We start from the raw sequence: 14,355 nt of genomic DNA, 5'->3' as shown, positions 1-14,355 counted from the left end.
TCCTAGACTTGTTGTCCATCCAACCAACCATTTTCTCCACCCATTATTTCTGGGAGGGTCATGGCAGCAGAATCCTCAGGCACCTCCTCCATAGGGTCCTGTCAGAAGCAACAGTCATTAGACATTCCAGATTCTTAAGCATGACCAACTTAGACTTGGGGTATTCTCCAAACATCTTCTTGGCCAATCTCGAGGGTTTTCTCCTGGTTGGCTTTGTTTGAAGAATCTTACACTCCTTCCCTACAACATTCTAATTACATGTCCATGGTACCGTATTTCCAAAGAATAAAGTTTAACCTAGTTGTCAGCACCATAGAAACTCTACCATCGTCTACAAGTCCCTAAATGACTCACTCTCTGGACATTCTTTACTTGTTTCTGTGAATTACCTTTAATAACAAAATGCTTCATTTTGGCTCATTCAAACCAGTTCAGCAAATATGTTTCATTGTCACCCGTGAGGTGGTGAGGTGTTCACACACAATCAAAACTCCCGAAGGTTGACCGTCATCAAAGTAAAAAACGCTTTCATACATTGCACAGCCTGCATCTTCTCTCCCCTCCCAAACCACACTCTGGTTTTCTGCTTGAAGTGCTAGCAAGAAAAGAAAAAAAGGGAATGTAAAAAGGGGATCACATCTTCTCTGATTGAGACAATTGCTGGGGAAGTAAATTAAGGGAACAATGAATTTACTGGTGTTTAAAGTTTTTGGAAGGAGTGCAAGAAGAATAAAGTTGTGCAAGAAGATTGGCTTTAGGGAGAGGTGATGCCATTGAGATAGTTGTGCTCAGTGCAGGAGGCACGGCCATTGAACACTCAGTGATTGTCGGAGACATCTGATGGAGATCCCAGAGGAACTTAATGGCGTGGAGAATAAATGCTTTCTCCGAGAGAAACTGGAAGCTGACATTTAAATGAGAAAGATGAATTACTGTGATGGTTGCTTCTGTGTAAACACAAATTTCACGTTTTGGAAAGAATCGAGTGTAGCCTGGAGAGTAAAGATGGGTTAATGAGAGCAGATGAGAGAAGAGCCGACAACTGGTTGTCATGGTGAGAAAGTAAGACCCGGGTAGATGGAATCTTGGTTGGAGCAACATCTTCAGAACTGTGTTGAGAAAGATGAATGGTTTGATTGTTTCTAGTCCTTTCTTACAGACATTGACACATGTCAAAAGAGTTTGGAAGAGTTAGAACTATATTCGCTGCTTGCTTTGCTTCATTAGAATATTGTGGAATAAATATTTGGTGGAGTTGAGATGAGATAAGTCTGTATTTGCTGCTTGCTTTGCTTAGAATTCTACACTGCACAGGCATGAACCAAAAACCCTCCTTGTTGACCGCCACGCCTCACACCTGCCTCATGTTCACACAACTGTAAACCCCAACAATGTGACCAAGCTCAACAATGTTCCTTCCTTCCATGACCTTCAAGCACTGCACTCCTCAGCTAGCTCCTAGTTTTTTTTTGTTTTTTTTTTCAAACCCTTCAGTCAATTTTTTTCAGGAATATATTTGTTATTGATTTTGTTTCACATGTGAAGTTCTTTGCTATCATTAAACTGGAGCTGAAAAGAACTTTTATTTCAGTGTTGGTTACTCTTTAACCATTAACCGTTTAGTTCTGAATTAACTGTTTAAACACCAACCTACTTGGTTCTGTTATACAATCTTCCCCCTTTTTTAAATGGTCCAAATTTTATCAAAATTTCCTTTAACCCTTTAGCATTTAAACTGGTCGTATTTGGTGTAAAGATTGTTTGCCAACATAACATGGCAGTCCTGGTTTAGGACGAATGTTGCTGTAATTTAGCCCCAGGAGACATCGTCTCCAGCTGGCTATACAACACGATCTGTGTCCTTATATTTTCGAACAAGGGAATCTAGCACCCTCACTCAGTTCAAAGTAATATCTGTGTATCACGATTTCTGGGTTATTTCCCTTCATCAGCACAGAATAATTGTTTTGAGCTGAGTGAGGGTACTAAATTCCCTTGTTTAAAAATATAAGACACAGATCATGTCTCCTGGGGCTAAATTACAGCAACATTCGTCCTAAACCAGGACTGCCATGTTATGCTGGCAAACAATCTTTACTCCAAAGTACTGTTGCTGAATATCTCTTGCTGTGAGATTTAAAAATAGTAATTTTCTGGTCATATTCGGCTTAAATATTCCACCGGTTTTGTCTTCAAATAAATGTTGTTCTAAAAGTAAACAATCCCATCTTCAAGATAATGCATAATTAACCATTTTATAACCGTGCTGCTGTTTTATTCACTGCCTTCGTCTCAATCTATTTTGAAAATAATGAAGAATTTAATAAAACAACTTTGTCGTTGCTGGCGTTTGGAACCTAAATGAACCCTTTACAATTCAGATTGCTCTGACAAATGCAACCTTTATTTATCCACATTGTTTCAATAAAGCATGCATTATCTCAGAACTTCATATGTGATTGTTTATTTTTAGAACAACATTGTAGGGTCGGTCTGAGAGGCAGGATCTAGTTGATTTGAAGATAAAACAGGTGGAATATTTTGGCTGGTTATGGCCAGTTTAAATGCTAAAGGGTTAAACTTTTCTCTGAACATCCTTTTACTGTATTTTTCCCTGGTTATTCTATGCTCAAATGAAAACATATATATATATATAAATAAATAAGGATAAGATCGTTAATTTAAAATAAAACAACGAACTTATCATGGAAAAAATAACCTTCAAAAGGTAATAATTATTAAAATTATAATTTAGGGTATCTACAAGATACCACCATGCTGAAAATAGCAGCCATGAACCGACTCTAAAACCACCTTAAGTTTTCATATAGCATCATGGAGAGAAGACACAGAGAGACAAGACGAAACTAGTAAAAAATTACTGGATGTTGCTATATGAAAACTTAAGGTGGTTTTAGAGTCGGTTCATGGCTGCTATTTTCAGCATGGTGGTATCTCATAGATACCCTAATTTATAATTTTATATATATATATATATATATATATATATATATATATATATATATATATATATACCGGAGTAAACACATAAATGTGAAACAAGGTGGAAAAAAGAGTACTCAAATACCAGTGGTAGAGTAATATGCTTTATTTAAAGCAGCAGAAAATTCAACAAAACCTGTTACTCTGAGTTTCCCATTGCCGTTCATCGGGAACGGGAAACTCAGAGTAACAGGTTTTGTTGAATTTTCTGCTGCTTTAAATAAAGTATATATATATATATATATATACACACACACACACACACACACATACATATACATATAATCACTATATTGAGGGTGTCTTGAAAGAACAAAAATATTTCTGCTACTCTTTGGTAAACTGCAGAAACACTTGATCCTTTTTGCTACAGAGAGAACAGAAAGTTCAAGGAAGAGAGTTCAAACGGAACATTGAAACTGGAGCTAAAATGTAAAAGTCTTTTTATAAATAAATTGCATTCTTGTATTAAAACTGGTTCTTCAAAATTTGTATATCCAATTAAGTGAATGCAGAGTAATTTTAATTAATAATTGCATTTTTTTTGTTTTTGTTTGTTTCTATTCCTAATATGCAGCCAAACGAACCAAAAAAATTAAAAAACGAGAAAAAGAATTGATTAAAAAGAAAATTGCTGTGGTCAACAAGCGCAACGTTATTGTCGAAACCATTGAAGAGAACAGGCTCAGGTAAAGGGGGAACTTTCTTTTATTGGCATTGAGAGAATTCTTTATTTTGAAAGGTTATCCTGAAACCACTTTGGTAATGCTTGTCCAATAGGGGATCTACCCCCATCCACATTTCATCCCCCAACACCAAAAAGGCAGTGGTGCTGGTGCCACCTAAAAAGCACCCAGGGTACTCTATAAAGTCGTTGGTGTTAGGAAGAGCCAAACCTGGGTACCAAACCATTAATCAGATTTCGTTAATAGGCACAAGAGTGGCTGTGTGGTAAGTAGCTTGCTTACCAACTACATGGTTCTGGGTTCATTCCCACTGCGTGGTACCTTGGGCAAGTGTCTTCTACTATAGCCTCAGGCCGACCAAAGCTTTGTGAATAGATTTGGTTGACGGAAACTGAAAGAAGCCTGTCGTATATATGTATATATATGTGTTTGTCCTCCCAACATCGCTTGACAACCGACACTGGTGTGTTTACGTCCCCGTAACTTAGCGGTTCAGCAAAAGACACCGACAGAATAAGTACTAGACTTCCAAAGAATAAGTCCTGGGGTCGATTTGCTCAACTAAAGGCGGTGCTCCAGCATGGCCGCTGTCAAATGACTGAAACAAGTAAAAGAGTAAAGATTAATGGTCAATGAAGTTAACTTTTCAACTAATGATGCCCACGTTTGGGAAGGGCATCCAACGAGACAGTGGAGCTTGTTGTGGATCCTGGCCCTGCCGGCTCCTGTCAGACCCTCCAACCCATGCCAGCATGGAAAATGGACATTAAATGATGAGGATAATTCTTGAAGGTTGAATATGTCTTTTAAAAATGCGACATGCATGGAAGTATCTTTTCTCTTTTCTTTGTTTCAGTCATTAGACTGTGGCCATGCTGGGGCACTGCCTTGAAAGAATTTTTACTCAAATGAATCGACCCCAGAATTTAATATTTTCCTGAAGCCTCATACTTATTCTATCAATCTCTTTTGCTGAGTTGCTAAGTTACAGGGGACATAAATACACCAACACTCGTTGTCAAGCAGTGGTGATGACGGGACAAACACACACATACAGATACACACACACACACATACAGTGGGCTTCTTTCAGTTTCCGTCTACCAAATCCACTCACAAGGCTTTGGTCGGCCCAAAGCTATAGCAGAAGACACTTGCCCAAGATGCCATGCAGTGGGACTGAACCTGGAACCACATGGTTGGGAAGCAGGCTTCTTACCACACAGCCACTCCTGTGCCTATATATATAGATATACACATAAAGTAGAGGGAGGACGTGGAAGTGGGAGACCCTAGTTATACAAATTAGTAGATTAATTAATTTATTAGTTTATTTGATGAAACTCATGGGAAGTATAAATATTCGAAATTGTTAATCTAAGAGCCTTGAGCTCATTTTTATGACTTACTCTTGTAACATTTTGTATGGAATTTGATTCGTAGTCGAGAAGCGAAACTAACTGGGTTTTACCGGGTATTAGTTGGTCACATATTAGTAATTGTATATGGGTAGCAAATGTAGGGCAGAAGTTCATATGTTTGGGTAGATACCCATTTTGGGGTGCTTGTTACAACACAGTTTGCAATTCTGTCTGTACTGGAATTCCATTGATACTAAAGTTTTTATGTATCATGAAAATTGTTTGAAAACGATTGTTCAAAATAAATATCATTTGTGTACTTGATTTTTAATTTTATCCCTTTTCTTTAAATAAAACAGTACTACCCCCAATATTTTTTGATGAACCCTTAGTGGTTAATAAAGAAAACATCATTATTATTATTCGTAAAATATATTTGCCAGCTAAATGTGGTGGTCCCATAGAGGACAAGATTACTGTTGTTTTTAGCCCCAGGAAGACATCTCCTCCAGCTGGCTAACGACACACTGTCTGTGTCTGATTAGTATTTGCGAGGGAAGGTCATTGCTCCCATCTCTAGCCTTGCATGATACACCCCAAACCCTAGCAAAATCTTTAGCATACCAGGCAAAATGCTCAGTAGTATTTTGTCCATGAGTTCAAATTCCACCATGGGCAACTTCGCCTGTTGTCCTTTTGGGAGTCAATGAAATAAGCACCAGTTGAGCACTGGGATCAGTGTAATCAACTTGGTCCCTCCCTGCAAATTTTGGGCCTTGTGCCTAGTGTAGAAAAGATTATCATTGTTATTATTATCCCAAAAGATAGTGATGTAAAAGAATATGTAAAGAGACTGACACAATGTTTTCTGGTTGTTTTCACCATCATCATCATCATCATCGTTTAACGTCCGCTTTCCATGCTGGCATGGGTTGGACAGTTTGACTGTGGGCTGGCAAACCAGATGGCTGCACCAGGCTTCAATCTTGGTCTGGCAGAGTTTCTACAGCTGGATGCCCTTCCTAACGCCAACCACTCTGAGAGCGTCTTGTTAAATTCTGAGCTGAAATGCTTGATCAAGTATGTCTTCTTTGTGTAAAATCTTAGTCGTGTGCTTATGTTAACGAGTAAAAGGACTTGTCCAAGATTTGCCAACGCATCATGTTACTTCTGTTGGCATTGAAAAATGGGAGAAGAGCAATTCTGATGCTAAGAAAAAAAGACCTAGATTAATTGTGAATCAGCAAAGGTGTTTTTAGTTTCTAAACCGTTTTTGTTTGATTGTTTTAGATATCAAGAAGAAGACGAAGGGATTCAGGAAATGCTTTCAAAAAAAGGTAAAATGGCTTTTGTTTTCTTATATTCCATTGTAATGATATTCAATAGCATTTGTACTGACGTGTGTGTGTGTGTGTGTGTAAGTGCAGGCATGGCTCTGTAGGTTAAGAAGCTTGTTTCCCAACCATGTGGCCTTGAGTTCAGTCCCATTGTGTGGCAGTGTTTCATGAAATCTTTGCTGGTTTGTTGGCAAATATTGCCTTCCTTGAAGACAGGTGAGAATTAGTGAGATGGAGGTCGTCTGGCTGGAGAAAATCTACCTCAACCAATAAAATGAATGCAATCTGGTCTATGCAAATGTGGGGAAAATGGACATTAATTAGTGAGGAATTGATATATAAATATATCGTGTCCTTTATAAAAGGCATCATCATTATTATTTGACATCCGTTGTCCATGCTGGCATGGGTTGGACAGTTTGACCAAGGCTGGCAGACTGGAAGGCTGCACCAGAGTCCAGTGTGATTTGGCATGGTCATCCACAGCTGGATGCCCTTCCTAATGCCAACCACTCCGAGAGTGTAGAGGGTGCCTTTTACGTGCCATTTGCATGACCCCAGTGTCTGCCTTGACTGCAAATTGACCTGATGGGTCTTCTTCTCAAGCACAACATAATGCCAGACGTTAAACAATGATAATGATATATATACACAAACACATCATCATCATTGTTTAACATCCGTTTTCCATGCTAGCATGGGTTGGATGGGTCTGGGAAGCCAGAAGGCTGCACCAGGCTCCAGTCTGATCTGGCAGTGTTTCTACAGCTGGATTCCCTTCCTAACGCCAACCACTCCGCAAGTGTAGTGGGTGCTTTTTACGTGCCACCGGCACAGGTGCCAGGGGAGGCTGGCAGCAGCCCCGATCAGTTGGTGCTTTTTACGTGCCACTGGCACAGGTATCAGAACTACAATTTCCATTTGATATTTATTTTGATGTTGATGTACTTGACTCAATAGGTCTCCTCAAGCACAGCATGTATATATTTTTGCTTTTTCTTTTATTTTTCAGGTTTTGTAGAAGATGATTGAGTGCATCTTGGTAGTGTTTCTAGCGCATCACTTTATATATATATATATCTGTCAATGACTCACCAGCTTGCCACATGCATAATGCTATTCCATGGTTTCTTATCTTCTGGAAGAAATATTCATTGAAGCACTACAAACAGAAGTATAAACTTTTTTCTCTCGTTGCAAAGAAGAAAGCTTTATTTTCCCATTGAGAAAATTATTCAGAAGTCTTGCCAAAAAAAACGTGAAAGGATTAAAATATTACGCAAAAATACCCTCAACAGTTTTTTTTATATTTAATGACAGGTAACCTCAGCTTCAATTAAATTATCAATATATTTTTAATAAATTTTTATTCGTGTAGCAGTTAATAATCAACGTCAGTATTTTACCCTTTTTTTTTGTGTGTATGAATAAATCTGTAATGGTGTGTGACCTGGTGGTTAGGGTGTTGCACTTGCGATTGCAAGAAAGTGGTTTCAATTCCTGGACTGGGTGGTGTGTTCTTGAGCAAAGCCCTTCATTCCACCTTGCTCTGCAAATGAGTGTGATGGTGGACTGGCATCCGATGCAGAGGTGATTCTTGTGATCTTGGTCACCTTTGCTTCGTGGAAACCAGGCAACCGGCACAATGATTCCGAGGCTCCAAGACAGCACTTTACAATTTTTCTTTTGACTCTGAGCGAATCTCTGATATTGTATTTATTTTTAAATCTGTAATATCTGTCTGTAAACTTGTGAACACTGGATGACAACATTTCTCATTGGAACAACTTACTGTGGAATCTCTGTTTGTCACCCAAAATGTTCGTGAACGAAAACTATTTTTCCCATAGGAAATTCAAGTCAAGGAATGGTGAGTTTACACAGGGATGTGCCCTGAGCGATAGCTAAACACCGACCGATGCTCTCTTGCTGATAACTCCCAGCCTTTTGCCAACCATTGTTGCATCTTCGCTACTCGAGGTACATGTCATTTTCGTTACTCGAGGTACATGTCATCTTCGTTACTCGAGGTACATGTCATCTTCGTTACTCGAGGTACATGTCATCTTCGTTACTCGAGGTACCTGTCATCTTCGTTACTCGAGGTACATGTCATCTTCGTTACTCGAGGTACATGTCATCTTCGTTACTCGAGGTACCTGTCATCACCTGATACCTTTTTATATGTTTGAAAATTGTTGGTAAACTGAGGTTCCTCTGTTTTAAGAAACTGCAAGTGCCACCTTACCCTAAAAACTGGACATTATATTCTGCTTAAGAAATCATGTTTTATTTTTATATTGCTTATCAAAATTATAAATGCTGGGGAGGGGGGGAGTTTGTTTCGACTCCTCTGACCTCAATTCAATGATTTTACTCTGTGTGTGTGCAGTTTTCTTGAGATCTAAGCCTGTATTTGTTACCCAAAATACAAAGAACTCTGCTTGTTACCAATTCAAAGAATATTTTCATTGTCTTCATTTTTGGGTGAATTTTGGAAGCATCTTTTTAGTGTATCTTGGATAAAATATTACTGGTGCTTTTCATCTTTTCATTAAGCCAAACAAGAATTTTTGCTCAGCGCTGCAAGCTAACGAAAGTCTTTGATCATACCTAGTGGGTTGGGGGTCGGGTTTAAACCCTTTGCTTGTTCTGTGTATCACATATGATACCCAGGGCATCCGTGTATCAGGTGTAATACACAATTCCCAATTGTTTTTTTCAGTCACGAGAGTAAGTTGGGAATTGTGAAAGGAATGCTTTTTGTTGCTCAGAATGTATGAAACGAGGACTCCCTAAAAGTCTGAAAACAAGCTTGGACATTTGGGGCTAACTTATGAAAATGCTTTGGACAGGCAAAAGTTTGATTTATTTTTAAAAGTTCGATCTAGAGGTGTGGACAGTGTCCATGACTTTCACAGAATCCCTGAGATTGATGGCATCGATTTAGTTGATGTTGAGCTTGGACATATGTCAGCCAACATCTGCTGCACAAATGTGGACTGGGATGGAATTCCAGAAGGTTAAGGATTGAGAAGAGTGGTTAACGTGTGGGTGTCTGCTGGAGTTTGGGGTGGAAATGGTGTGGGACTTGGTAGCTTTTAAAAGCAAAGGTGCTTATAATGATGGTAGAATAGGCAGTGTAAGGACATCATATGTCTTTTGATTAAAGATTCTAGCACATTTAATGTATTCTTTCTTTTCTTAAGATGAGAGGAAGTGATTTTACGGAAATGTCTTCACTTCTAGGCTCAGAATGAAGTTTATGGAATGGGTTAAATTAGTTGTTTTACCCAACGTTTGTCTTGATTGAACAGACTTGACTGAGGACAGTGTCCACCCAAGTGGTCACCATTTTGCTTTATATATATATATATCTAACACCTCGTTGTCTGAGGGTATGAATTTTGAGAAAATTGGCTGCTATTTCTAGCACTATATGCAATTACATAAAAGCATTTTCACTGGTTGTGTGCAGGCAGCTGTGTACACACTGAAAGGTCAATGTTCTACACATAATTCTCTGAGAGTGAAGGCAGGTGGCCTAATGGTTAGGGTGTTGCAATTACAATCATGAAATCTTGGTTTCAATCCCCAAGCTGGACAGTGCTTTGTGTTTTTGAGTAAAAGACTTATTGTTCCAGTAACAGCTGGGAAGTTAATCCTGTGATGGACTAGCATCCTGATCAGAGGAAGGAGTATCATAATCTCATTCACTGTGGAAACTGGGTGAAGCCCTATCGTCACATGTCCTAGGGCTGATAACAGGTACAGGTAATTCTCTGAGAGGAAAGCTGTATACACAAGGCCAACAGATTCAAATATCTGAATGGTTCAGTTACATCTTGGTGTTGTATCCCGTCTCAAAGATGGTTGTGAAAAATTATCAAACCCTTTCTTTACCACATTTCTGTTGAGATGCTCTGTGTTTCTTTCAATTAAGTTTAAATATAACAAAGACTTTAGTAAAATAACTTAGTAATAATTAAGCTAGTGTTAGGAACATAAATTGTGACAGGTTTGCTGGAGGATTTTAATTCCAAACTTACGAAAACAAGACATTTGTACTACAGAACCAGAACCGGTTTCGGTCAGGTTGGTACCAAAAGGGTTAATGCTTTTCTTTCATTCCATATTCCTTCTTCCCTCCATTTTTTTCTTTTCCTGATTTCACTCATCCGAGTCTTTCCTCTTTTAGCATTTAAATCAACCGTATCCAGTCCAAATGTTTTTCCTGTTTTAGATTCAAAGTGACCAGATCCATCCTCTCACACCTACCCTACAATGTCATTCTACAAATATACAATCAATTCGTCTAAATCTTGAAACTACAATTTGACTAAATAAGCCTTAGAATAATCTGAATGCTAAAGGGTTAACTTCTTGTTTCTGCTTCTTTTCTTTGTGGCCATGCTGGGGCACTGCCTTGTGCTATGATCTTTTATTCTTTTACTTGTTTCAGTCATAAGACTGTGGCCATACTGGGATGTCACCTTGAAGTTATTTTAGTCAAATAAATCAACCCCAGGACTTATCGCTAGTTTAAGCCTGCCTCTTACTCTGTCAGTCTCTTTTGCCCAATCACTAAGTTGCAGGAATGAGAACACACGAACACCAATTGTGTGGGACAAACACATACAAGCAACATGCTTCTTTCAGTTTCCATCTACCAAATCCACTCCAGACTTTGACCAGCCTGAGGCTATAGTAGAAGGCTCCCATATATTTCATATGCACCCACTTGTAGCTCAACCTTACTTATAAAGCAGCAAACTGGCAGAAACGTTAGCACACTGAGCGAAATGCTTCGTGGTATTTCTTCTGTCTTTACATTCTAAGTTCAAATTCCGCTGAGGTCGACTTTACCTTTCATCCTTTCAGGGTCGAGAAATTAAGTACCAGTTGTATACTGGGGTCAATCTAATTGACTGGCTCCCTCCCCCAAATTTTGGGGCCCTGTGCCTAGAGTAGAAAAGAGTATAACTATTTTAAGGCTGTGAGCTGGCAGAAACGTTAGCACACCGGGCGAAATGCTTAGCGGTATTTCGTCTGTCTTTACATTCTAAGTTCAAATTCCGCCGTGGTCGATTTTACCTTTCATCCTGTCGGGTCGATAAATAAGGTACCAGTTGCATACTGGGGTCGATCTAATCGACTGCACCCTCTCCAAAAATTTCGGGGCTTGTGCCCAGAGTAGAAAAGAACCCTACTGAATAATCTCTCATTTCCTCTCAGTTTTGTGTTTGTTTTACATTCATCTGTTGATGTTGATGTGTAAATCCCATAACAATACCTTATATAACACACACGCATTTCCCACCCCACCCCGAAATCAACATACAAGATTTCAGGTGTGTATCTTGTGTATACAGGTGAGTATAATACAAGGTGTTAAGCCTCTGGTTTGTTCGTCCTATTCACTTTATTTAAAAAAAAAAAAAGCTTTATTGTTTTAGATTATTTCTATTCTACATCAATATATTTTATATAAAGTGAAATACCCCTTTATGTGGTACCCAGGGCAAACATCTACTACGGCCCCAGATCAACCAATGCCTTGTGAGTGAATTTGATAGTTGGAAACTGTGTGGAAGCCCATCATGTATGTGTGTGTCTGTTTGTCATTCATCCACCTGTTGACCACTGGTGTCGCTTTGTTTACACCCTTGTAACTTAGTGGTTCAGCAAAAGTTCTTGATAGAATAAGTAGCAGACTCCTGAGGTTAATTTGTTCAATGAAAACCCTTCACAGTGGTGCCCCAGCATGGCCACAGTCCAATGACTGAAACAAATGAAAAGTTAAGGTACCAAGAGCTCATATAAGGGCTTTTATGTATGTTGTTCTTGTTTATACCTAAGTCTATGCTAATCAAGGCATTCCATCCATGACCATCCTGTTTTCTCTCTTAGCATAGTGCACAGAGAACCACTTTATCTAGTATGTCTTAGTTTTCTTTTCTAAGATAGCCAAATGTAGATTCCAGGAGATTTAGCTGCTATTTCTAGCAGGGTGGCAGCATCCTCTCCTTTTGGCTCATTTGCCAGAAGCCACCCACCCACTCTCCTTCTAATTATACACCCTGTGTCTCTGTCTTCTTCTAAACACTCTGCTGCATTCAGATTGTCCTTCTTGCTTTCTTTTCTTCTCTTCCTTTTCCTCTATTGCACCTCACTCTCTCTCTCTCCCTCTCCCTCTCTCTTGTTCATCTTAATTTTTCTTTTCCTCCTCCTCATCTGGTCTGAGCATTTTGTTTTGTTGGGACTTTCCTCTCTGTTGTCCAATATCACCCAGACAGTCACATACCACTCACTACTTTGTGCGTGTGTGTATGTGTATATATATATATATATATATATATATACACTAGCAGTATCGCCCGGCGTTGCTCGGGTTTGTAAGGGAAATAACTATATAAGCATTTTTAGAGAGTTATAGCCAAAAAATAGCAAAAAAATGCATTAAAAATGGAAAAAAAATTATGGTAAATTTTTTTTAAATCGTTGACTCTTCGTAGACATTTTTAGAGAGTTACTTCCCTTATATAATAGCGAAAAAATTATGGTAAATTTTTTTTTAAATCGTAAACTCATCGTAGAGAAGGGCTCGATATGAATCACGACTATAAGATACCCGGTTTTGGTTAAACTGCACCGCAAAATGTGGGATTAGTTAGGAATCTAAATCGTAGGAAACAGATACACAACCTCACTTTTATATATAAAGATTATAACAATAAGGGTTTAGCAACAAGTTGCCTGACCATATACCGAAAATTTTAGAAATAGCAACCAAAAGACTACTTTGGCTGCTATTTCTAAAATTTTCGGTATGTGGTCAGGTAACTTGTCGCTAAACCCTTATTGTTATAATTATACGTAAAAAAACTTTATGTATAAGTTTTTACCGAATATGGTCTTTTTCCATACCAAAAAACTACTAGGTAAAATTTGTTGATTTTATTAAATTAATAATTTTTCACCCTATATTTGTAATATATATATATATATATATATATAGTGAGTGGTGAGTGGACAAACAAAGCCTAGCTTGTCCGGCTAGGTTTTGTTTGTCCACTCACCCATACAATATATCAAAGATGGCCACTCTTAATTGAAAAGTTAACAAAAATTTTAACTTCGCTTATTAACAATTAATGGCTTAACGGTTTGGTGCCCAGGTTTGCTATGTATACAAAGTAGTGAGTAGCCCAACAAGCTAGGTTCCTTGAGGAATCCTATGAAAATTAAAGTTGCATGGGGCCAAATCAAACTGCTCAAAATAATAACCAATATGATTTTTCCGTCCATGCTGTACAGGCTTAGCAATAATGATTGTAATTCTCCAATACATTAAAATTAAGAAGACTTTGATGTAACAAATGTATGTGTGTGTATATATACATATATATATATATATATACACACACACACACCACACACACACACATATATATATATATATATATATATATATATATATATATATAGGGAGAGAGACCCATGCAAGCATGGAAAAGTAGATGTTAAAATGAGGGCATATATGTGTTATTCACACACATACCTGATGTATGCTATCAGACAGTTAATACAAGGGAGATAAGCATTTCTTCATAACATTTGGTGGGATTAGTAGCTTGAAGTTGAAATTAAGGAAATAAGGGGAGAAACTGCAAGATCATACTCTCCTATTATTGTTTTCACATATTAATAATGATAGGGGTGTGAAATTTGGCACTGAAATCCTGCCCATTTCAAACACATTGTCTTTATTAAACATTACAGGGGTTGTACTGATATCATTATTATTCCTGGATTCCATTTATTTATTCTGATTTTGTAGTGATTTACTGCTTTAGGAAGCTGTCTTTATTCTGCTTGCGCTCACCAATAATTTGTTTCCAGTCATTTTCTTTTCTTTTTTTTTCAAAAAATCTAGAATAATTTTGATTTAGCTTAAGAGAGTCACTA

General features: G+C 38.1%; 1 protein-coding gene across 4 annotated transcripts in view; it reads left to right on the top strand.

Annotated features, from left to right (window-relative positions):
• The window catches only part of LOC115214092 (MICAL-like protein 2), a 112,128-nt gene extending 103,492 nt beyond the window's left edge, over positions 1 to 8,636 (top strand). For all 4 annotated transcript variants that reach the window (XM_036504450.1, XM_036504449.1, XM_036504452.1 and 1 more), the window contains 4 exons: positions 3,581 to 3,692; positions 6,341 to 6,387; positions 7,400 to 8,367; positions 8,468 to 8,636. In XM_036504450.1, coding sequence (XP_036360343.1) covers positions 3,581 to 3,692; positions 6,341 to 6,387; positions 7,400 to 7,419 — 179 coding nt within the window. In that variant the 3' untranslated portion in view covers positions 7,420 to 8,367; positions 8,468 to 8,636. The remainder of the gene's footprint in view (positions 1 to 3,580; positions 3,693 to 6,340; positions 6,388 to 7,399; positions 8,368 to 8,467) is intronic.
• The last annotated feature ends 5,719 nt before the right edge of the window (positions 8,637 to 14,355 follow it).

The sequence above is a fragment of the Octopus sinensis genome, linkage group LG7 (assembly GCF_006345805.1).
Source record: "Octopus sinensis linkage group LG7, ASM634580v1, whole genome shotgun sequence".
Taxonomy (NCBI): Eukaryota; Metazoa; Mollusca; class Cephalopoda; order Octopoda; family Octopodidae; genus Octopus; species Octopus sinensis.
Note: the sequence above shows the minus strand (reverse complement) of the source record. Positions and strands in the feature narration are given on the sequence as shown.